Source organism: Chanodichthys erythropterus, chromosome 7 (genome assembly GCF_024489055.1).
Source record: "Chanodichthys erythropterus isolate Z2021 chromosome 7, ASM2448905v1, whole genome shotgun sequence".
Lineage (NCBI taxonomy): Eukaryota > Metazoa > Chordata > Actinopteri > Cypriniformes > Xenocyprididae > Chanodichthys > Chanodichthys erythropterus.
In genome coordinates, this window is record NC_090227.1 from 33011860 (window position 1) to 33034771 (window position 22912).

At 38.0% G+C, this 22912-nt stretch overlaps 1 protein-coding gene across 5 annotated transcripts in view; it reads right to left on the reverse strand.

Moving 5' to 3' along the window:
• Positions 1-5179: 5179 nt before the first annotated feature.
• Positions 5180-22912, reverse strand: part of zfpm1 (zinc finger protein, FOG family member 1) — a 101141-nt gene continuing 83408 nt past the window's right edge. For 3 of the 5 annotated variants that reach the window (XM_067390275.1, XM_067390276.1, XM_067390277.1), the window contains 3 exons: positions 22053-22283; positions 21688-21915; positions 15814-21454 (listed from right to left, as the gene is read on the reverse strand). In XM_067390275.1, coding sequence (XP_067246376.1) covers positions 19092-21454; positions 21688-21915; positions 22053-22283 — 2822 coding nt within the window. In that variant the 3' untranslated portion in view covers positions 15814-19091. Of the gene's footprint in view, positions 5461-15813; positions 21455-21687; positions 21916-22052; positions 22284-22912 lie in introns of those variants that run through there. The other 2 variants (XR_010895522.1, XR_010895521.1) reach the window with 2 other exon arrangements.

The following is a 22912-nucleotide window of genomic DNA, read 5'->3' on the forward strand; positions in this document are numbered from 1 at the left end:
CATGATCAGTTAATGTCCACTTAAGTGCAATATTGAGTGAACACAACATAACATCTCCAGTCACCAGGGACTTGCGTCTGTCTGCTTTAGTTTAGCATCCTTTTCTGATTTGTCAAATGTTCTCCTGCTCATTCTGCTGCTATTTTCATTAACCAACTAGGACAACCACTCATACATTGTAAAATTCAAAATTTGAAGTATGAATTAGGAAGTCTAGAGTAAGGCTAGTAAAATTCACGAGAAAAACCTCATTATTTCTGTCATATGTCTGCAAAATTTCTTACTGAGAATTAACAGAGGTTTAGATGATTTTTATTGAAAATGTTTAGTTTGACATTCCATCACGGTAATCAGTGTTTGCTTTTGTTGGGCTTTTGACCCTTGACTTAACATTAATTTTCTCTGGCTGCTTTAACTGTGTGTTTAAGAAAAACACATTATTTGTTGCAAGGTGATCAGGTATTGTTGGCTATTTTTTATGGTGACGTCATCATAAAGTGACCCAAAGTCTATGTAAACCTCTGTTAATTCTCAATAAGAACTTTTGTAAACGTATGACAGAAATAAAGTCAAGCTGGTTTGCAATAAGTGAAGCTGGTAATGTGGTTTGTGGAGTTGTTTAAAGGTGCCCTAGAACTTTTTTTTTAAAAAAAGATGTAATATAAGTCTAAGGTGTCCCCTGAATGTGTCTGTGAAGTTTCAGCTCAAAATACCCCACAGATTTTTTTTAATTCATTTTTTTAACTGCGTATTTTGGGGCATCATTATAAATGAGCTGATTCAGGGCTACTGGCCCTTTAATTCTCCTGCTCCATGCTCACGGAGCTCGTGCTTGCCTTGAATAGTGCATAAACAAAGTTTACACAGCTAATATAACCCTCAGATGGATCTTTACAAATTGTTCGTCATGCATGCAGCATGCATGCGTCGGATTATGTGAGTATTGTATACTGTTATATTGTTTACATTTGATTCTGAATGAATTTGAGGCTATGCTCCATGGCTAATGGCTAATGCTACACTGTTGGAGAGATTTATAAAGAATGAAGTTGTGTTTATGAATTATACAGACTGCAAGTGTTTAAAAATGAAAATAGCAATGGCTCTTGTCTCCGTGAATACAGTAAGAAATGATGCTAACTTTAACCACATTTAACACAACACAACATGCTAATGAAACATTTAGAAAGACAATTTACAAATATCACTAAAAATATCATGATATCATGGATCATGTCAGTTATTATTGCATAATGTTGGGAACATGGGCTGGCATATGTAAATATTTGGGCATACACCCCAAATGTTACGTAACAGTTGGTGTTATGTTGAGATTCGCCTGTTCTTCGGAGGTCTTTTAAACAAATGAGATTTATATAAGAAGGAGGAAACAATGGAGTTTGAGACTCAATGTATGTCATTTCCATGTACTGAACTCTTGTTATTTAACTATGCCAAAATAAATTCAATTTTTCATTCGAGGGCACCTTCAATCATCCTCTGCTGAGATCTTGAGAGATTAAATGTCTTCTTTTTTCTTTCATCCAAGGCTGTGGCTGGAAGTCAGTTGTAGCAAAGACTATAGAAAAACACAAGATGTGTCACTGGTATTGTTTTGAATGGGAGAAAGTGTAACGCGAAATATGGCGGAATAAGTCCCGCCTTCTAAATAAGAACCAATCGCCGACTGGTAAAGTCATCGCGTCACTTCAGCGGCCATTAGAATCACCGGTTTCTAAAGAAACAGTCAGACGCTCGCCTCCGAAGAGATGCGCATTTAGGTCTGCGCATGCGCATTAGCTTGATCCAGCCTGAAAAATACAGTTTTTTTGTCATGATTCGAGCGTTTAGAAACTAAATTTATGAGCCGGTTGTTGTTAGATTTCATTGGTGATTTCAAATATGAAATTTAATCGTAAGGTTGACGAACAGTTTTGGAGAATTTGATGTTTCCCCCATTCAAAGAGATAGGAACTGCATGATGCCCAGGATGCCCGAGAGGCGTTTCAAAGATGGCCGCCGAGTGAAATGACTTGTCTTAAAGGGACTTTGGTTGTAGTTCTTGTGTTTCTCTTTTTATGTTCTTGTTATTTCTCTGTCCTTCAGTGATTCTGCTTGTTAACAGCAGGTGTTCATCACTAATGGTCAGCCATTACTATTGTTACTAATGAATTCTGTTTTTTTATTATTATTATTATTTTTCAGGAATGATTTAGTTGTTGATATATTGTCCTAACAAACCCCCTAAACATAGGATACCCACTAGTAACCCTCTTGAAATATTTAACCAAATTTTTTTCAATATATGAGCAACGATATTCTGGTTTAAAATTCAGTTTTCTTGGTAAACAGTAAAACAATTGCACTATAAACTTCTGTGTTTATTAGTACGTTAATACATTAAAATAATTTGAAAACAAATACCAGCTTACAACATCCAGCAGCACAATACACTGTTTTTGCACAGCTAAATAATAACTGGAGAGACTACTGACACCGAAAGCCTCACACATTCAAGTTTAAAATGGCAACACCTGCTCTGACATTAAAAATTGTCGCAGAATCACCAGTCTTCACCCTCACTCAGTATCGCTGCTCACAATCTCCTGATTACTGATCACCGTCCAACTGTCACTCATCACACCTGCACCAGATATAAGGACTCACCAAACACACAGTCTTTGTCTAGTCTCGTCTTGGACTCATCTCCAGTACCCCGTCTCCAGTCTCCTTCTCCAGTTCTCCGTCTACAATCTACTTGTTATGATCACCGTCTGTTCCTGTCAGTTCCCGGACTACATTACCCATAATCCTCTCTGCCAATCACCTGCACTCACTCCACCAATCACTATCACTAATCACCACACCCAGCTGCAGTACATTAACAGGACTATAAAGGACTTTCACTCACACCACCTCACCGCGAGGTCTTGATTACCATTGTATCATTTCTGAGCGTTTCTATCCTGTCTGCCTGCTTGTTATCGTTCCTGCCTGTTTCTTGTTTTTGACCCGTTGCTGCCTGTCCTGAACTTTGCCTGTCCCTTGACTACGACTCTGCCTGTTCCTCACTGCTCCTGTTTGTTCCTGTTTTGACCCTGCCTGTACGACCACTCTTACTTCTAATAAACGCTGCATTTGGATCCCTGCCTGTGAGTCCCCTTCGTTACACTACTTCTCCATCCATTCGAATATCTACAAGAAAGAAAAGGAAAGTTATTCATCATCATCATTATCAGTGACTGTTTGTGTGTGTTGTTCTTATCACCTGCTGTTGTATCCCTGTTTGTCTTCACTCATCTGTCGGTTATTTATGCATTCCATTGACTGTTTTAAATAAACTTACTGTCTTTACTTACCATCATCGAGTCTTTGTTTCCTGACAAAAATATGGTTGAAAGATAATAAAAAACTCAATCATTTCCGTAGACCTAGTCTTTGCCTCTGTTTGTTTTAATCAGGTCTCCTCTGTTGGAGTAGAATTGGCTAGGTGGCTATGTCGCAAAAAACTACGGTCTTAGAAATGCTGCAGCCTCTGGTATTGTAGGAATACAATATTGGAGTTTCCAGAGAATGCCTGTTCAAAAGTACTGTCGAATTAAAATGAAAGTTCATTGCACTTACTAGAAAATAGTATAAATAAAGTGCAGCTAAACACCAAATAAGCCAGGATAGGAGGCCATCTAAACCAGCTTAAACACAACAAAAAACAAAGTGCAGATGGATGGATGGATGGATGGATGGATGGATGGATGGATGGACCAATGGATGGTTGAACCAATGGATGGACAGATGGAGGGATGGATGGACAGAAGGATGGACGAATGAATGGGCCAGTGGACAGATGGATGGATGGGGGGACCGATGGATATTTTTCAATTATTCTGCTAATGCCAAAAAACAGCCAAATGGAGTTTTCCCATGACATTTCTCTTTCAAAACAAGTTCTGTGGAAGCCCTTTTTTCCTAATATTTTGAAATCAAATGTTACAAGGTTGAAAGTCACTGCATAAATGCCCGATGACATCCTTAACTAGTAAACATAATTGCACCACGCTTGTGTCACATTCTTGTGCTTTGAGCCAAGAACAATATGTTTTCTGCAAAAAAATGTTCACAGATTTTTCCTATAACAGAAAAGTACTGTCAAAAGACTGTAAGAGAAACCAATGGCCAACATTTTTTTTGAACAATATCACTCCTTAAAATGTGACATCAAAAAGGTGCTTAGAATATATATTATATAATATTGGGAGAAAATCACAGTATAAAGGGTTGAACATAAAATGAGAGCAAGACAAGGAGCTACATTACAGTGAAATCATGATGTTTTAATGTCAATACACACACACACCAAATAAGCCAGGATAGGAGGCCATCTAAACCAGCTTAAACACAACAAAAACCAAACAAAGTGCAGATGGATGGATGGATGGATGGATGAACCAATGGATGGACGAATGAAAATCAATATAACTCATTAAAATGTAACTGTAAAATTGGTTACTATGCAGATGAAACAGAAACATGTCAGATAATCTATTTAATAAATAGCAAATCATGAAGACACCTATAGCAGGTTGAAGGTTTCAACTAGAATTGTCAATGAAGTTTCACTTTCACGTTCTGTTCAGCCTGCTATGCTGTGATATTTCTTCCTTTTAATAAATATGTATCACCTTTCTGATGAAGTGAAATTATTGTCAAAGTATTCTGTCCACATGGTTTCTCTAACAGTCTTTTCTCAATACTTTTCTGTTATTTGAAAAGTTTTTTTGCAGAAAACGCTCTTGGCATTCTATCATTGCATCCGTGACAAATTCCATATATTTCTCTACTGTAAGTTGCTTTGAATAAAATCATCTGCTAAATGCATAATTGTGAATATAAGTTGTACTTAAACTTGAGCTCTGTTAACTTAGCTACAGCTCCTGTACAATACCTAAAGACATTATCACATGCCGATAAAGGACTGGAATGATCTTAGTGCGACAATAAAAGATCTCTGGCTGAGTGAGTCAGAGGTGCTCTCAGAAGCGTATGTTGGACTAATGAGAGATGCTGTGAGGAAAGAGTGACTCACAAATGCCCCAGATGGGGGTCAGACACCTTGATCTTGCCAATATCTGTTTGAACACAATATTTCTTATATAATTGCATTTGATTTTACCTCTTCTTTTTCACTTTGTCAATCACTGTGAGACCTAGGGGTCAAGGTTTGGCCTATCAAATCGTGTACTTCTGGGGGTCTATAAATGAATGGTTGTATCTTTTTCTAAGAGATTAATCATCTGCTCTGGATAGTGGCTCCCGAGGAGCCCATCATTAAAACCAACACTGTAAGATGTTTGAAAGAAAGGCCTATTCACCTCTCCTGCAGAATGTGCAGTCTCTCGTCTAAAGCATATATCTGCATCACTAATAGACATGGACTTTTATGTCTGCCTGCAGAGAATACATCTAGAACAGAAGAAAGATTAGATAACAAGGAGAGAGGTCATAACCATGAAGACAATACATTCAGATCACTCCTGGTGTGGTGCTCAGTTCATCAATGTCGAGGGGTAAGACACCTGAGGAGCTGATAACACTTTTGTAGTATAACATATTTATCCTTAATGTTCAGAACCTGGGCATCTCATTATAACAGCTCTTTGCACGTTGTCGGAATGCTGCTTGAAAGCATTCACAAGAAAGGATCGCCAGTTATGTGACTCTGATAAAGAACAGCTCATTAGGATTGTTGTTAAGCAGCTGATTATATTGACACTTTAGTATGGTGTGTCTTAAAACCATAACTATTAGTCTACCTCACGACAGTGTTTAGCACCTACTCCCTATCTTCTCAGAATACCAAATAATCATCTCAGCGATGATTTATGAACTTTTCAGAGTTCTACATCTCTGATGATTCATTGTTACAAATAAAACCACCTTCAAAGTATTTTTGCACACACATTCATGTACCATCATTTAAAAATAAATTAAGAAAAACATAATATATAATATTTACAGCATTCGTAAATACATTTAGAAAATTGGAGAAGTTACTTTCAAACTGCAGCAATCAAGCTACAAGCTCCTCATAATTTAAAGTAGTTTTACATTCAACTACACTTTTGAAATATATAGTCTTTACACTACAAGCTACTAACACAAAGTAGCTAACATTTACATTTAGTTTTTTGCAATCAGAGCATTGCAGTGGATATTTATCTGGGACACAAAAATGATCATCTCAATTAGGCAAATCAATTTACATTAAAGATCATTGAAAAGGACTTTGTTTACACTGACATAAATTTAATTAAATATTATATTGATTCTAAAATGATTCTATAACAGTATAATTTGGCATGACGAGAGAATACGTACACTCTAAAAACTAATTCAGGGGACCTTTAGTCATTACTTAAATATATATATTGTTGTGAAATAAAAAATCAAGTTCTGAAATGCTGTTAGACTTTTTACATGTAATTGTTATTTTATTGATCTTGGATGACACACAAATTATGCCTATTGATTCGATATACTATCATGACTTGTCATAGTTAAACATTTTTAGTTAATCAAAAATGTATTTAATTTTAAGTTCTGTTAATGTAAAATACAATCTGATGACGTGTTAACGTGTTTCATTGTTTTGAGTTGTACACTTCTTTTAATTTAGACGAACTTAAGTTATGTGAAACTAGGCTGGGATTTATATTTCCCATCATGCTTTGCCCATGGCACTTGAAAGGGAGAGTAAATGCTAAAATTAAGTGTTATTATAATGTTTTTTGCACAAGATTAATGGTAAGGGAGATTTAGCAGTAATTAGTGTTTTGTTATGCTAATTTAGAAGAGTTTCTGTTAATGTGGGTTTTTGGAGAGTTACCATCATGGTGACAAGCAGTGCTTGGTAAGTTCATGTTATTTAGAAATGCGTTTTTGTCCAAAATGCGTCTTCACCTTACTTAAAACATTATGTTGGATCAACTTAAATAGTTGAATTCATGTTGACAATTATTAAGTTCATGTTACTTAGAAATTTTGTGTTTTTATTGTGGCAAAAAAACATCTTCATCTTACTTAAAACATTATGTTGGATAAACGCAAAATATTGCTTTGAATTAATGTAATTGTCCCAATTGGCTTAAGTTAAAAATTCTAGTGGAAAATGTTAACACACACACACACATATATATATATATATATTATTATTATTATTTTTTATTTTTTTTGTTGAACCAATGTTTTACTTTCTAGAGTGTAAAATGTCACGCAATCGTCACTGCTCAATGAATTGTTCTTTGAACCATTTCATTTAAAGGGATAGTTCACCCCAAAAAGGACATTTCTGTCATCATTTACTGACCTTCATGTGGTTCCAAACCTGTAAGACTTTCATTCATCTTCGAAACACAAATGAAGATATTTTTAATGAAATCTGAGAGATTTTTGTCACTCCATTGACAAATGTTCATGAAGAGATTGTAAAACAGTCCAAATTTTCTGAAGAGACTCGATTGCTTTATATGATGAATAGACTGAATTTAGGGTTTTATTCACATATATCAGAGGACATTAACAGAAGCTCAGCTGAAACCGCTTGACACGTGAGAACAAACCTCATTGGTTCTTGCGGAAGCTCAAACATGCTGCGTAACACACAAGAATGAACCTCATTGGTTCTCACACGTCAAAGAAAACATGCTGAGCTTCTGTTTACCATCTGTTGTGTGAGTTAATGAATGTTTATATGTAAATAAAAGCCTAAGTTCAATCGGTTCATCATATAAAACAATCGTGTCTCTTCAGAAAATTTGGACTAAACTGCTCAATTCATATGGGTTAGTTTTACAATCTCTTTATAAACATTTTGTAGTATCAAAGTGGTAGTTGTGTAGACTGTCAATGGAGAAACAGAAATCTCTCAGATTTCATTAAAAAAGATCTTCATTTGTGTTCCAAAGTTAAACGAAAGTCTTACAGGTTTGGAACACCATGAGGGTGAGTAAATGATGAATTTTCATTTTTGGGTGAACTAGCTAACACTTTAAGGTTAACTAAGGTGCAGTGTGCAAACGTTAGCGCCATCTAGCAGTGAGGTTGCGAACTGCAAACAACAGCGCTCACAAAGCAAAATAGAGAAGCTATGGTGGCCGTCTGGCTGACACAAGACAAAGATGTCGTTGTCTGAGAGTGCGTTAGTTAGTCAAACAATGAGGTTTCTTCTTACTTCTAACAAAGAACGGTCTCTGCTTCTAATAAACCAGACGACTACAACTACTACTTCTACTTTGTGCGTATTCAACATAGTGACGATGTAAGCTGCCTCTAAAAACATGAACAATTTAGAAGAACAACAACATAGTGACGAAACACACTCTTTAGAGTGTCTGTCCGTTTAGGGCTGCTGTAGAATGTATTTTTTTTTGTTTTTTTGTTGAACCAATGGTGCATAATGGCGTCTTAACATGTAAGGAGACCCACGGTGTATGTACATAGAAATGGCTTATTCTAAGGTAATAAAAACACAACGGTTCACTATGTAAGGTCTTTATACACCACTGAAAACATATTTATGTATATTATATCACCCAAATTTTACACATTGCACCTTTAAATGAATTGTCCAAACTGACCAATAAAATGAATCAGTCTTTCCAGTATCAAGAAAGTGCAGTCGAGCTGTGTCAGTTCACTCGACGTGTACAATATAAAGTGACAAATGACGATTTATTGTTTGCTAGACATGCAATTAGCTGGAAAGCTTGTTGCTGACAACTCTAATGCGTTTTCAGTGCAGCTGACCAACCGTCATGCTGCTGATAAATGCTGTTAGGTTTATTGCATTGCTACTTTTAGTTACTTCCCAACACTGTGTGATAATTTATCTTTTATCTAGAGATCTACAAGCTCTGATCTTCAAACATACTCATCCCTATTCTTTCTTTGCCTTTGTGTCAGATGTGTCGTTCTCCTGTGGAGAAAAGGGAAGTTAATAAAGAAAATGAGAGGAATAGTTCAAGTATCTGATTACTGAAAATAAACAAAGGTCACTGACCCTATCACTAAACTTCCTGCCCAGAAGGACTAGAGAATGAGTGTGTAAATAAAATGGTGCAAGAAAGGCTGGATTATGATCTTTTGTTGTTGTTTTTTTATTGTTAAACAGGCTGAAACAACATATGAAGAGCATTTCCATGGGCTTAGATATGATTATTCATCTTCACTATTGCCGTCAGCCCTAAAATGAAAAACACTGATGAAATAAAGTGGTGCCAAAGCATTTTCACAGATGAGCTCAGCCAAGGCCAGGGGAGGTTGTCGAAGATCTGACACTTGATGTGTATTGGGGATGCCAAAGTGGACAGCTTTGGGTACTTCAGGTACAGCGATGTCACGACACGTGATTGAAAAGCCATTCAAAACCGACTCAAGAATACATAGCATCTGAAATTGCATTCATTGACTTTATCTGCATTGCCAGATGTCACACTAAAGGCTGTGCCATTTTACAGCATTCAAACAACTAAAAAGAAAAAAAAATAACCCAAACAAGCACTGTCAGATACAAAAAAAAGCATGAATTATGACCACCTAATGGTAATCTGACCTTCATAAACATGCACTTGATTACATGTCCCACTTGATTAGAACCATCACTGTCTGTTACATGCTGTGCTAAATTGCATTCTTGCACAACAGGTGAGCTTTGTTTTCATATTTCTTTATTGACTGGTTTATTTTGCACAGACAGACTCTGTTTTCACTCTTTGTCTCCTTTCCAAAAGAGATCTATAGGGGTCAGAACTACGATAAATGGTGAATACGTTAACTGAATGTTAAATGAGATTTAAAAGCACTGCTACAAGGAAAAACACGTCAGGTTCTTTGTAATTTGCTCCTAAAGAGGAGACCTCTCTGGGTCATTATTCTCTAACCCCTTTTATTCTGTTTTATTGGACATACTTGACTACAGATGAATCAAGTTCAGTATATTTTATCAGCATGTAAATGCAGTTAAAACTGGTTGAATGAATAATTTTAGAGTGCAATAAAGATTTCATGCTCATATGGGTTACCCTTGAGACTTCAGTTGGTGAAAATTAATTCACCCCTATATTGAAAATGTTGTCATTAATTACTCACCCTCATGTCATTCCACACCTGTAAGACCTTTGTTCATCTTTGGAACACAAATTAAGATATTTTTGATAAAATCCGATGGCTCAGTGAGGCCTCAGATAATTACCACTTTCAAACGCCCAAAAAGGCACTAAAAACATATTTAAAGGTGCCCACGAACGTTTTTTTACAAGATGTAATATAAGTCTAAGGTGTCTCCTGAATGTGTCTGTGAAGTTTCAGCTCAAAATAGTTAATTTTTTTAACTGCCTATTTTGGGGCACCATTAACTATGCACTGATTTCACTCGACGCCGCCCCTTTAAGACGCGAGCTTCCTGCCACACGAGCTGTCAACTATATTACAGCGCATTTACAAAATTCACACAGCTAATATAACCCTCAAATGGATCTTTACAAGATGTTCGTCATGCATGCTGTATGCATGCTTCGAATTATGTGAGTAAAGTATTTATTTTGATGTTAAAAGTTTAATTCTGAGTGAATCTGAGGCTGGGCTCCGTGGCTAACGGCTAATTCTACACTGTTGGAGAGATTTATAAAGAATGAAGTTGTGTTTATACATTATACAGACTGCAAGTGTTTAAAAAATGAAAATAACGACAGTCTTGTCTCCGTGAATACAGTAAGAAATGATGGTAACTTTAACCACATTTAACAGTACATTATCAACATGCTAACGAAACATTTAGAAAGACAATTTACAAATATCACTAAAAATATCATGCTATCATGGATCATGTCAGTTATTATTGCTCCATCTGCCATTTTTCGCTGTTATTCTTGCTTACCTAGTCTGATGATTCGGCTGTGTGCAGATCCAGACGTTAACTATGGAGGACCAAACCTGCAGAAATTAAAAATGAATAAATGAATAAATAAATGAATGAATATATAAATTAATAAATAGATAAATAATGTGATAATAGGAAAATAAATTAGTGAATAAACAACATGATAAAATAAATATTCATTTTTAATAAAATTCATTTCCCCCCCCTTAATTTATTATTTTCTGCTTTTATGTTTTAATTATTTCTAATTTTATTTATTTATTTTATTTATTTTTTCCATTTATTTTATATTTACTTATTTTATGCATTCATTTATTTTTATATTTATTTATTCCAATATGTATTTATTTCCAGATTTATTTATTGTAACATTTATTTATTTCAACTTTTTAAATTTATCTTCATATTTATTTTTACATTTCTTTGTCATGTATGATAATTAGGTGGGTTGGTCTTGCTTACCATTGGTTCATCATTGATTGAAGCGCTTGCTCGATTACTCTGGCTGTGTAGTGACAGGTTGTAGCTCTCGCGCGTTATTTTGACGACAACAAGGGTGACACCATTGCGTTCGTTTAGTTATCTTACTTATGGTTGATAGGGACCTAATGCTAGTCTCTAGCCGTAATCCTATAACTGTAACGGTAGATTATATTAAGCGGTCGGAGTGTTGCGCTGCACTTTACAATTCAACACCCACCGCCTTAAGACGAGGAGGAGCACCTGAGGCAATGGCTGAAGGCGCTAAACTTGAAGTGCCCACATTTCATGGACGGGAAGCTGACTGACGAACACCCTTACCCGAGAAATGTCTCGGCTACGATGTTCCCGTGAAGAAGTCACGCCAGATGCTGAACAGGTTGTCAGATTCAGGTAAGCTAATTTAGCTAGCCATGTGCTTGTTAACCTAACCATAGATTTGTGAAGTCCGTTCTATGAATTTGAGATCAGTAATATTCACAAAACACAATGAATCTTGCACTATTACCATTGTCACCTGTATATTTCACATATACGATAGTACATTTACTGTAGTACTATGGTACAATAGTCTTACAGTATCTTACATTATTCCTGTAAATTACAGAGATTGCAGATGATAGCAGGCAATCTAGCAACATCTCTCAAATTGATATTGATGTACGTATCAACACTAGAGTTAGAGATTGTGTATATACTGTCTCGTTTTTAATGCATCTCTCTCTCACACTGTTCTGTTCAAGTATGAGTGGCATTGGATATTCATTCTCATGATGTATTATTACTAATGTAAAAATGTGTTTGGTTATACTATTTCCACAGATGCATCGATGAGCGTCAGTGATGTAGACAACAGTGAAGATGCTCACATCCACATGCCCTGAACTGTGATGCAGAAACACAATAGGAGGATCCATCTGTCTCTGACCACATCTACACATCAAAATCGCATCTCAACCTGAAGCCACCTACATCTGATATGAGAATGCAATGCGTTGAGCCAGCGCCATTGTACACAATCCTGCTGAGAAACAACCATCTTTGCCAGCACACAGGGTTGACATCGGATGCGTTTCATTCAGTCGCCGAGCACCTTACCAAGACATACACCAACAGCTTCCAGCTACACACTTGGGATCAGCTCCTGATTACTGATGAAGCTGTGTCTTAATTTATTGCAGGGTGATCTTGCTTAAAGGTTTGGTGTTTCAAATCCTGGTGTTGTGATAAATTCATAACTGCAAATTTTGAGTTCCTGGAATACCTTTGTCCAGGCGCTGAAGTAAATGCAGACAGAGGCTTCACCATTACCGATTTCCACTATGAAAGGAAGGTGAAACTTGTCATTCCAGCATCATTCACCAAGAGAGACTCTCTGAAGAAATCACCATCGCCAAGTGGTCATATGACTGAAAAACTTCAAAATCCTTTCTTAAAACAGTTCCAATTAAACTCACCCCTAAAATTGATCATTTAGAGAATTTGTCCTGTGTAACCTAAGCAACATAATTTCTGATGTATAGGAGGAATAAGTGTTGATTTGTAGGTGCGTTCCACTTCTGTCTGTGCTGTAGTTTTGATTTAACTAATCAGTGTAAATAGTGTATGTAGTTATTTTTTATAAACCTTTACTATGTTACTTATCTGTTTCTATAAACCTTTACAATATGATAATGTTATCTTTTGTGAAGTTTTGTTTTAATCTTTACAATGTGGCCAGATGTTAGCTGTCAGTAATTTCTTATAAAACCATATAATGTAAGCTCTGTAGATTCCCCTTAAAACTGGAAGGAATGAAGTCTACTGATTTAAATGGAATAAGTCATGTCAAGTTTGCAAATAAATTCCATCTTGGTTTATTGCATATGAAAATTAAATGGTGAAACATTACATGAAGGTCAGTAAAAGTTCTCTAGCTTCCTGATAACAACAAACACTCTTACAACTGATTTTATACAACTTGTATTAAATGATACATTTTCTAAAACAAATCACAAAGTTATCTCTTGTTTTACAAAGCTGATTTAAAATAATTCCAGTCTTCTTCACCTACACCCTTTACATGCTGCTCCATCAACTCCTGACAGTCCCATGGTTTCCTCTGGCCACTTCTTCATATCGTCTATATCCACGTTAACAATGTCGATATGAGACCATCTGATCGTCGTATTAAGTTTTCTCCGTGCTCCCAATTTAAAACATTTACTGCATTAATGTTATTTGTCATTTTGCTAAAGTTATAGCTATTAATAATCTAACCAATCGTCCACTGAGTGTCTGACTCACCCTAGCGTCTGACGTCGACGGTTCCAGACTCGATGACGATGATGCTGTGGGGGATCACATAAGTAGCTTCAGCTTTGTGTTTTTATTTCTGGAAAATAGCTTACATATTTCGGAATAACGCGAATAACAGTAGGTGAAAATAACTTACAACTCTACGGCTGCCGCCATTTTCGTTGCAAACTCCGATCTCTATCGTTTAGCTGGCCTGACGATTCTGCTCGTGAGCTCTTAACCAATAATGCAATGAAGCTACAGAAGGACCGCCTTCCTCATTTCCATGTTAAAATAAATGAATCAATAAATAAATAAATCTAAAAATAAATACATGTGGGAATAAATAAATCTAAAAATAAATGAATGCATACATACATAAATAAATGTAAAAATAATATATAAATATAAAAATAAATTTAAAAAAAGTTTTAAAAATGTAACAATGTATAAACGCAGAAAATAATAAATTAAGGGGGGAAAATTTAAAAAATGAATTTTATTAAAAATGAATTATATTTATTTTATTGTCACTTATTCATTAATTTATTTTCCTATTATCACATTTATTTACCTATTTATCTATTTATTAATCTATATATTTATTCATTCATTTATTTATTCATTTATTCATTTTTAATTTCTGCAGGTTTGGTCCTCCATAGTTAACTGGCTGCCCTTGTGTAATGCCTTTGATAATTGTTGGGAACGTGGGCTGGCATATGCAAATATTGGGGCGTACACCCCGACTGTTACGTAACAGTCGGTGTTATGTTGAGATTCGCCTGTTCTTCGGAGGTCGTTTAAACAAATGGGATTTATATAAGGAGGAAACAATGGAGTTTGAGACTCACTGTATGTCTTTTCCATGTACTGAACTCTTGTTATTTAGCTATGCCAGGGTAAATTCAATTTTTGAGTCAAGGGCACCTTTAAAATAGTTAATGTGAGTACAGTGGTTCAACATTAATGTTATAAAGCAACAAGAATATTTTTTGTGTGCCAAAAAAAGAAACAAAAACAAAATAGCAACTTTATTCAACAATATCTAGTGATGGGTGATTTCAAAACACTGCTTTATGAAGCTTTGAAAGTTTACGAATCTTTTGTTTTGATTCAGTGGTTTGGAGTGCGTATCAAACTGCCAAAGTCACATGAACCATTGAAATTTCAAAACACTTATGATGTAACAAAGCCTCGTTTACTGAAATCATGTGACTTTGGCGCTCCAAACCACTGATTTGAAACAAAAGATTCGTAAAGCTTTGAAGCTTCATGAAACAGTGTTTTGAATCAGCCATCACTAGATCACTTGAATAAAGTCGCTATTCTTTTTTTTGTTGTTTTTTGGTGCACAAAAAGTATTCTTGTCGCTTTCTAATATTAAGGTTGAACCACTGTAGTCACATTAACTGTTTTAAATATGTTTTTAGTACCTTTCTGGACATTTGAATGTGTTTTTTATCTTGCTGGAAATGCAGGCCTCACTGAACACATCTTAATTTGTGTTCTGAAGATAAACGAAGGTCTTACGGGTGTAGAACGACATGAGGGTGAGTAATTAATGACAGAATTACTTTTTTTTGGTGAACTAACCCTTTAACATTCAAGAATGTATGATTATAAAGTAAACTACTTATGTGGATTATAAATAATAAAGCCTTATTGGACATTCAAGAAAATGGAGAGGAGTTTTAGTCAAGGACGAGTTCTTGTCTTCTGACCTCCCTGCCTCGGCAAGTCAGGAATATGCTAAATAACTCGATTCCTACAGGAACTGTGCACCATTATGCAAAAATGGAACATTTACGAACCCAACTCCACAATTTGTGATGCATTATATCCATTAAAATACCAAATGGATTTTACCCATCTAAATACTATTCAACAAAACCTTTTCATTAAATATCATTCATAATGACCATGAAAACTGAAAGGTAAAATTGCACTTGGCTCCCGCAAGACACAAGTTAAAGAAACAGTTTATTCCCCAAACCTCATCTTGATGACTGTTTGTGAAACAAATGCCTGTCTTTCTTTCTCCACATAGCTTCACCAACAAGTGATATCTTATATGCTCAATTGATGACAAAATAAAAGCAGAGCCTTAAAATTGATGTCAAGATGACACAGGTAAATGTTATTCTCACTCTTTTTTTCACAATGAAGATTAATCCACAGGTACAGGCATCCAGCAGTCCTTTTAAAGAGCGGGCGGAATAGCCTTGATTCTTAAGGCAAGAAAGCTTCACTTTAAGATAATTACAGCTTGGGTTTAACATGTGTATTGTAAAAGCATGTTGCTTCTGGAATGGCTGCATGAGCAGTACTTTTATAAATCAAGAAGGCTTGAAAAAACCACTATAATAATGGCCAAAGAGTTGCATATAAAAAGCACTCATTTAAAATTTTTCAAAGGCCTGAAGTTTGCCCAAACTGATTTTTTTATATATTCATGCTTATTTTCCATGCAACAAAAGTGGATTGAGATTTTTGCATTGCAAAGTTCTAAAAAACACAATAAAGCACCGCAAAAGGCAAGATAGTCAGTTAACATGACTAAAATTTTTGTCTAAAGCTTACACATTAAAGGATTATTTCACTTTCAAATGAAAATTACCCCAAGCTTTACTCTCAAGCCATCCTAGGTGTATATGACTTTCTTCTTTCTGATGAACACAATCGGAGATATATTAGATATCCTGACGCATCCAAGCTTTACAATGGCAGTGAGCAGGATCAACGAGTATGAGCTGAAGAAAGTGTCCTCATCCACATCCATTCATCATAAACGTACTCCACACGGCTCCGGGAGTTAATAAAGGCCTTCTGAAGTTAAGTGATGTGTTTGTATAAAAAAAAAAAAAAAATTAACAAGTAATGAAGTAAAATATCTAGCTTCCGCCAGACCACCTTCCAAATTCAAATTACGGAAAAAATGGTACGTTTCCCATAAGTTGAATAGGGAAGGCACAGGATGTAAGTGTAGTCTGAATGTTCTTCTAAAAAAATATTTTCTTTTGTGTTTCACTGAACAAAGAAAAACACACTGCTTAATAAATGGCCTAATTTTCATTTTTGATTGAACTTTCCCTTTGAATATTTGTTCTCACACACATAAAAGTAAAATATGCCACCAATATAAACATTGCGTCAAACGGTTACGCCAAAGGGAAAAATAAACAAATCTTATAAAAAATAATATGCAAAGTTCCCACAATGCAGAACGTGTGTTGCATCACAGTATACAAACTACTTGGAGAGAGAAGAGTATGACAAGTTCTCTTGCACTTTGAATGTCCTTCTGGACTCTTTATTTCCCATGCATAGTTTGGACAAGTGTGTAGTGGAACTTTTTGTAGCTGAAAAAAATAAAAATAAAATAAAAAAAAATCAATCAAAACAAACCCAAAGAAAAAGGTTGACATTCATTCTTTTTCCATCAACATTTTTAATTATTCACAAAGTATTTTAATTACCTTTCACTTGTGTTAGAATGTTCTAAATCACGAGTAAGTCCTTCGGGGATAGGTTTGAACAAGAAAAAGTGCTGTAAAAACATAAATACATACAAAAAAGCTTCTAAAACTAAAACATTCAGCATTTTTGTACAACACAGTGCAATAGAAAAGGGATCTGGAAAGGTCAAAAGTTTTCAGCACTGGTCTTTTGGACTTGCGACAGTCGCTAAATGATAAAACAATGCAATTGTAAACGCCCCTGTATGTGTTCATGACGGTTGCAGCACCGTTTCAAACCACAACAGCAGAGAGAAATTTAAACTTTTCTCATTTGCACGCAGTTTTGCGTGTTCCTGTTCTTACCACAGAGATGACTGAGGTTGTTTTCTTGTAACACAGGAAATGGGAAAACACCACTTGTAACATACACAAAGTCCACTTAGTGGGGGAGAGTGACGAGCATCGTTGACATAAGTGACCCGTTGTATCAGACATAGTGACGAGAGTCTTTGTTAAGGCTTTGCCAAGGTAGCCTGCGTAGGAGGACAGATTGCATGACGCTGTTTTTTTTCAACATACACGCACATGTAGGAGCATAAAACGTCAATGAGTCATCATTGAGAATGTAAAATTGAAAGAGAAACAGCGCAAATGAGGGGACAAGAGTGACGCTGCGTTGCCAGTTTAAGAAAGAAGCAATACGAGCAATGAGTCAGTTTCGAATTCTCTTGCTTTCAGTGGCCTTCAACATTATTCAACAGTGAGTGTGCAAGACATTGATATGAATCTTTTCTATGCTATTCTTCATTTCAAGGTTAAAAGAAAAAGAAAAAAAGACCAAACAAACATGCTTTTCTTTGCATGTCCATGACAGTTTGTGTAGAGTACAGATGGCACTTTTTCAGCAGGTCAAAAGGGTTTTGGATTTGAAGCAGTGAAGGTACAAAGACAAGGTGAGCTGGTGACTAGAGACAGAACAAACATCTTACGCTGTTCGAAATCCAAACCCTAAAACCCTTCGACAGTCCTTAGATCCGAAATGCACATCCATCTGATGGAAAATGTCTGTCTGGGAGCCATGACCAAATACTGAGACAGTATAGCATGTGCCGTCTTCTCCCGTACTAGACAAACACTTACAGAATTACTTCCCAAGTCCCATTGATCAATGCAATAAAGTCAAATATGACACATTTCCATATGCAAGAACCAAGAAAATACATCACACTGAAGACTGAAATGGTTCCTTTTGACAGTATGAAAACAAAAAGTATTTCTTTAAAAAGAAACTAGGTAGTATTTAACTCGCATGAAATGCGTAAGGACTCAAATGATAAATAGTTTCTTCACATTTTTCTTTCATCTTGAACTGGTAACCAGGTGACACCAATTTCAACTGGGTTACTCAGCTGTATACTCAATTTTTTTGAGTCAGTGTATTGACAAAAATCTGCAGACTGGATTCTATAAAGACCTCCACTAGGGGTCAGAGTTTACCTCAAATTAGCAATTTAGAACAAAAAACAAAAATGGCTCAGACAAACAATCTTTTACAAATATACAATGCCATCATTGATTAGAAGGAACATAAAAACATAGGAGTGATTAAACAACATTTTCAAAGCTAATTAAAGGGTTACGTTCCATCAGCACATTTCTAAACTCAGAGGTGAAATGAGAAGTCTGCAGGGATGTGGGAATAGGTCAGTGGGGCACATTCTGTGTGCAGGTAGTCTCATCTCTTAGTGTGATAAAAACTTGACCCAAAACATGTAATAAGTTACCATAGTAACAACACCAGATAACATGGTCGACATGGAAACCTCTGTATCTGGCTAGTAACAGTCCCGCTATCATGCTCTGTCCAGATCAGGTCGGGTAGTGCCGTGATTGGCACTTCTATGCATGAGAGGAATGGCAGAATTGACTAGGTAAAGGGCTCACTTGACATGTTCGGCACTGTGAGAGGAACAGTAGTATTTTTTGTGTGCAATGAAAGTGGAAAGGCTGCTGAATTTGATGTTACACAGCCGGCAGTAGCGTGTGTTCCCATTCTGCAGGGGTGAGGCGAGGGGTGTTTTAGGCATGGATGGAGTTGTGTGGGCATGGCTTATAGCAAGGACCGCCTTTTCAGGGAAGAGTGCGGGTAATGGGGTGTGGCCTAGCTGCCCAACTTCTCTTAGCGCTTCAGGCACAGGTGACACAGTTACTCCTGTAGGGGAGAGGGCAGGGGGTACGGTTTTTGGAGAACCAGACCCCACAGACTGGGGTTCTAGTGGACTTCCATTAAGTACAGGTGAGGAAGGAGAAGTTGCTTCCAACTTGATGCTCCGGCCATTCACACTGTCCTTACGGGGCCGAGGGCTTGGTTTGGGAGGGGTGAGAGGAGCTCCTTCCCGAGGGCTAAGGCTAGGACTGGGACTGACTCCAGCAGACTGAGTCTCGAGATGTTGCTGTAGTGTGAGCACCAGACCATGAGTCGTTTTAAAATGCTCCATCAGATCACAGGTCAGCAGTTTGTTGGGAGGGCAGTAGGGACACACTACTGGGGAGGTGCTTGGGGTCTTTGCTCCCTGCACATGTGGAGGGGTAGTTTCAGAGCCAAGCAAGGTGGATGGATGCGCAACCACTGCAGTTTTACCTGTCTGAAGCCCTTTGGCCTCAGGGTGCAGGTCCAAAGCTCGGTTCTTCGGTGAGGTGGAAGCGGGTCTCTTTAGCCGGTTAAGCTGCTCCATAGTGTGCGGTTGCAGGGTAGTTGCCGGACAGTAGTAGGTCTTGTGGGCCAGGTAATTCTCTATGCTGTTGAAGCTAATGCTGCAGGCGGTGCACTTGTGGTAGTCAGCAAGGGGCAGAGCGGGAATGCTGCTGCCACTCTGGCTTTCCCTTAGTCGGGGTCTTTTACTCAAGTCGATGGGTCCGTCGCCCTCAGGACTTGAGCTTTGTGTTGGGGTGGACACTTGGGGCAATGGAGGAATGGAAGGGCCCTCTTGTTTCACCCCCAGACTTGCTGCTGCTGGCAAAGCAGTGGCATTAGCCAAAGCCTCGGTTTGAGCCATGTGGATCTCATACATCTTCTTGCGCTTGCGTGTGCGGATAGGTTGGGGAAGGAAGGCGGTCTTGCCAGAATGGGGTCGCTGGTTGGAGGGATCATGTCTCGAGGCGCAGTAGAATCGCTTGTGGACAATGTAGTTATCGTGACGACTGAAGCGGATATTGCAGGCCTGGCAGAAGGTGCGAGTGGGATCGTCATCTGTGTCATCAGCGGAGCCACTAGGACTTTGGCTACCCTCGCTGGCCTGCCCACCCCCTGGTCCCTCTCCCTCCGAGGACGACGAACAGGTGACATCTTTCATCCCTGGATCCTCACTTTTCACCTCCACCAACTTGGGCTCAGAGGCTGTGCCTCCAGTTGCAGGGTCGGGGTAGCTAGGAGAGGCCGAAGCCGCACGACTGACCGGTCTGGCCTGGGGTGAAGCAGCATGGGCAGCAGGAGGAGCAGCTGCAGTGACCGCCCCTTCCTTCATCAAGCCTGCTGCCTCTCCTTGCTGATGCCTGCTAGAGCAGTAAAGCCTCTTGTGGACGTAGAAGTTGTTGATGTTGTTGAAGGTGATGTCACATTCAAAGCAAGTGGCTCCTTTTTGAACGCTGACAGGAGAGCCTGGTGGATAGAAGCTCTGCTGTCCAGATGCTGGTCCTTGTCCCTGTTTAAGCCTACTGTGTACCATTTCAGACATCTTAGCCAGAATCTCAGACGCTTGTGGCATTATGGCAGCCTCAGAATTGAACATGTACTGCGGTAAGAACATCGCCCCTCCAGATAGAACCGAACCCCCTGTTTCAGGGTGTGTGGGACTGGAACCTGGGGTGGGACTGGCCGGTTCAGTCTTAACCGCCACCACCGTAGGACTCTTAGGTGAAGTAGACTGAGATGAGCTTGCCTCCACAGCATTGCCTTGAGGACTGCCCACCTGTTCTTCTTCCTTTGTATCGTTTTCATAGTCTGAACGTGGCTCCTCTTTGATGTTGAGTTGGTTGAGGGGGCTGCAGCCTTGAGAGGCAGAGCTACCATTGGCTCCTGGGCTGGAAGAGTCAGGTCGGGGCACGGAGGCATCAAGCTCCCTCTCTTGCGGGTCTTGGTGCTCAGAGGAAGTAGGACTGCTCTGGCGAGGCGTGGGGCTCCTCTCTGCAGGAACCCTCACTTCCAGGTGAGTGTGGACATGCTGCTGGAGTAGGGCAGGTGTGTCAGCAGAGTAGCCACACACTTGACATTTCAGAACAATGCCAGAGTCTCCTGGACTCAAGCCTGTCACAAAGAAAAAATTACAGACATTCAGATACAGGAAAACTCAGATCTGATGAATAGTTCAGAAAAAGTTTCATTATTATATTTCAATATATTATAAAAACTGTTGTATTACAGTACATAATTACAATATGTTTTATTAGTCATTTAACAGTTTATTAAATACTAATATGCAGCATTGTTTGTATTGGATTTGTTTGTGATCTGCAGAGTTCAGATATTAGAGCTGTTACCTCCAGCCAGTGGTAGTTTGGGAGAGTACACCTCACTGTGAGAGCCAGGCTGGCAAACCATGTGACTGGTGACCAGGTGGCTGTACAGGATGTCTCGCGTTGTGGAGATGAAACCACAGCCATGACACAAACCATTCTGCGAGTCTGTGTGAACCTTCAAGTGCCGCTCACAGTTTGCCTTAGTAGTGAATGCTGACAGGCAAATCAAACACACAAATGGACGCTCTCCTGGAGAAACATTAACAGACACACACATAATTACTTACAAATCAGGCATACATGACAATTTATTAAAACATTGTTAATACTCAAGCAAGCATGCCAATTTCAAGAAGAAAAAAGTAACTGTCAGGAAAGTGTCTCACCGCTGTGTGTTCTCATGTGGATCTCCAGAGAGCTGGCACTGGGACAGCTTTTGTTGCACTGCGGGAAGGGACACAACCTCTCGTTAGGGTAGGAATCTTTAGGCTTGTCCTGTGGAGGAGAGGCAGAAGTCTGCTGCTTCTGTCGGCTTGCGCAGTAGTACATAAGATGGGCCTGAAGATTCCTCTCACTTCTGTACCAGATCCCACAGTCTTTGCAAGGAAAAATGTCTTCTGCACACACAAACACACAAAATACGACAATTAAGAACAAAAGGAAACAACTGATTATCCTTTCAAGATATAAATAGTTTATCACAGAGGATGTTTAGAGAGGAGTGTCCATTCTTGATGTTGCATATTTTGTGCTTTGTGTGTTTATTATAAAGGACAAAACATGGATTATAGAAATAAAAACTTTAATTAATTAGAAATGCATACTTAATAGCAATAACAATATTTTTCTGACAATGCTTTTATCCCATTTATTCTGCAAGCCCACTTTTAACTGATATACATAATGCATTTAACCATATGTGAGATGTTCAATGTTTAATAATGCACCCACTGCATATATAACCGACACAAACACAATACACACAAATTTCTAAAATCAGAATTGTTCCATCTCCACGGCAACGGGCACGTCGAGTTTGTGATGTGCGCAAAAGTGTGCATGTAATCAGGCTGATATGGTGTCAGGGCACATGTTGAACAGGCTATATTTGATAACAACCGTCACATCCAATTATCCGTCTACTTGCAGCCCAGCTAATGCAGCGGGAAGCGCAAAGTTGGGCTGATCATGTTTTACCCTTTAGCCTTATTTACAGTGATTCATGCCTTCATCATGGCATGTGCAT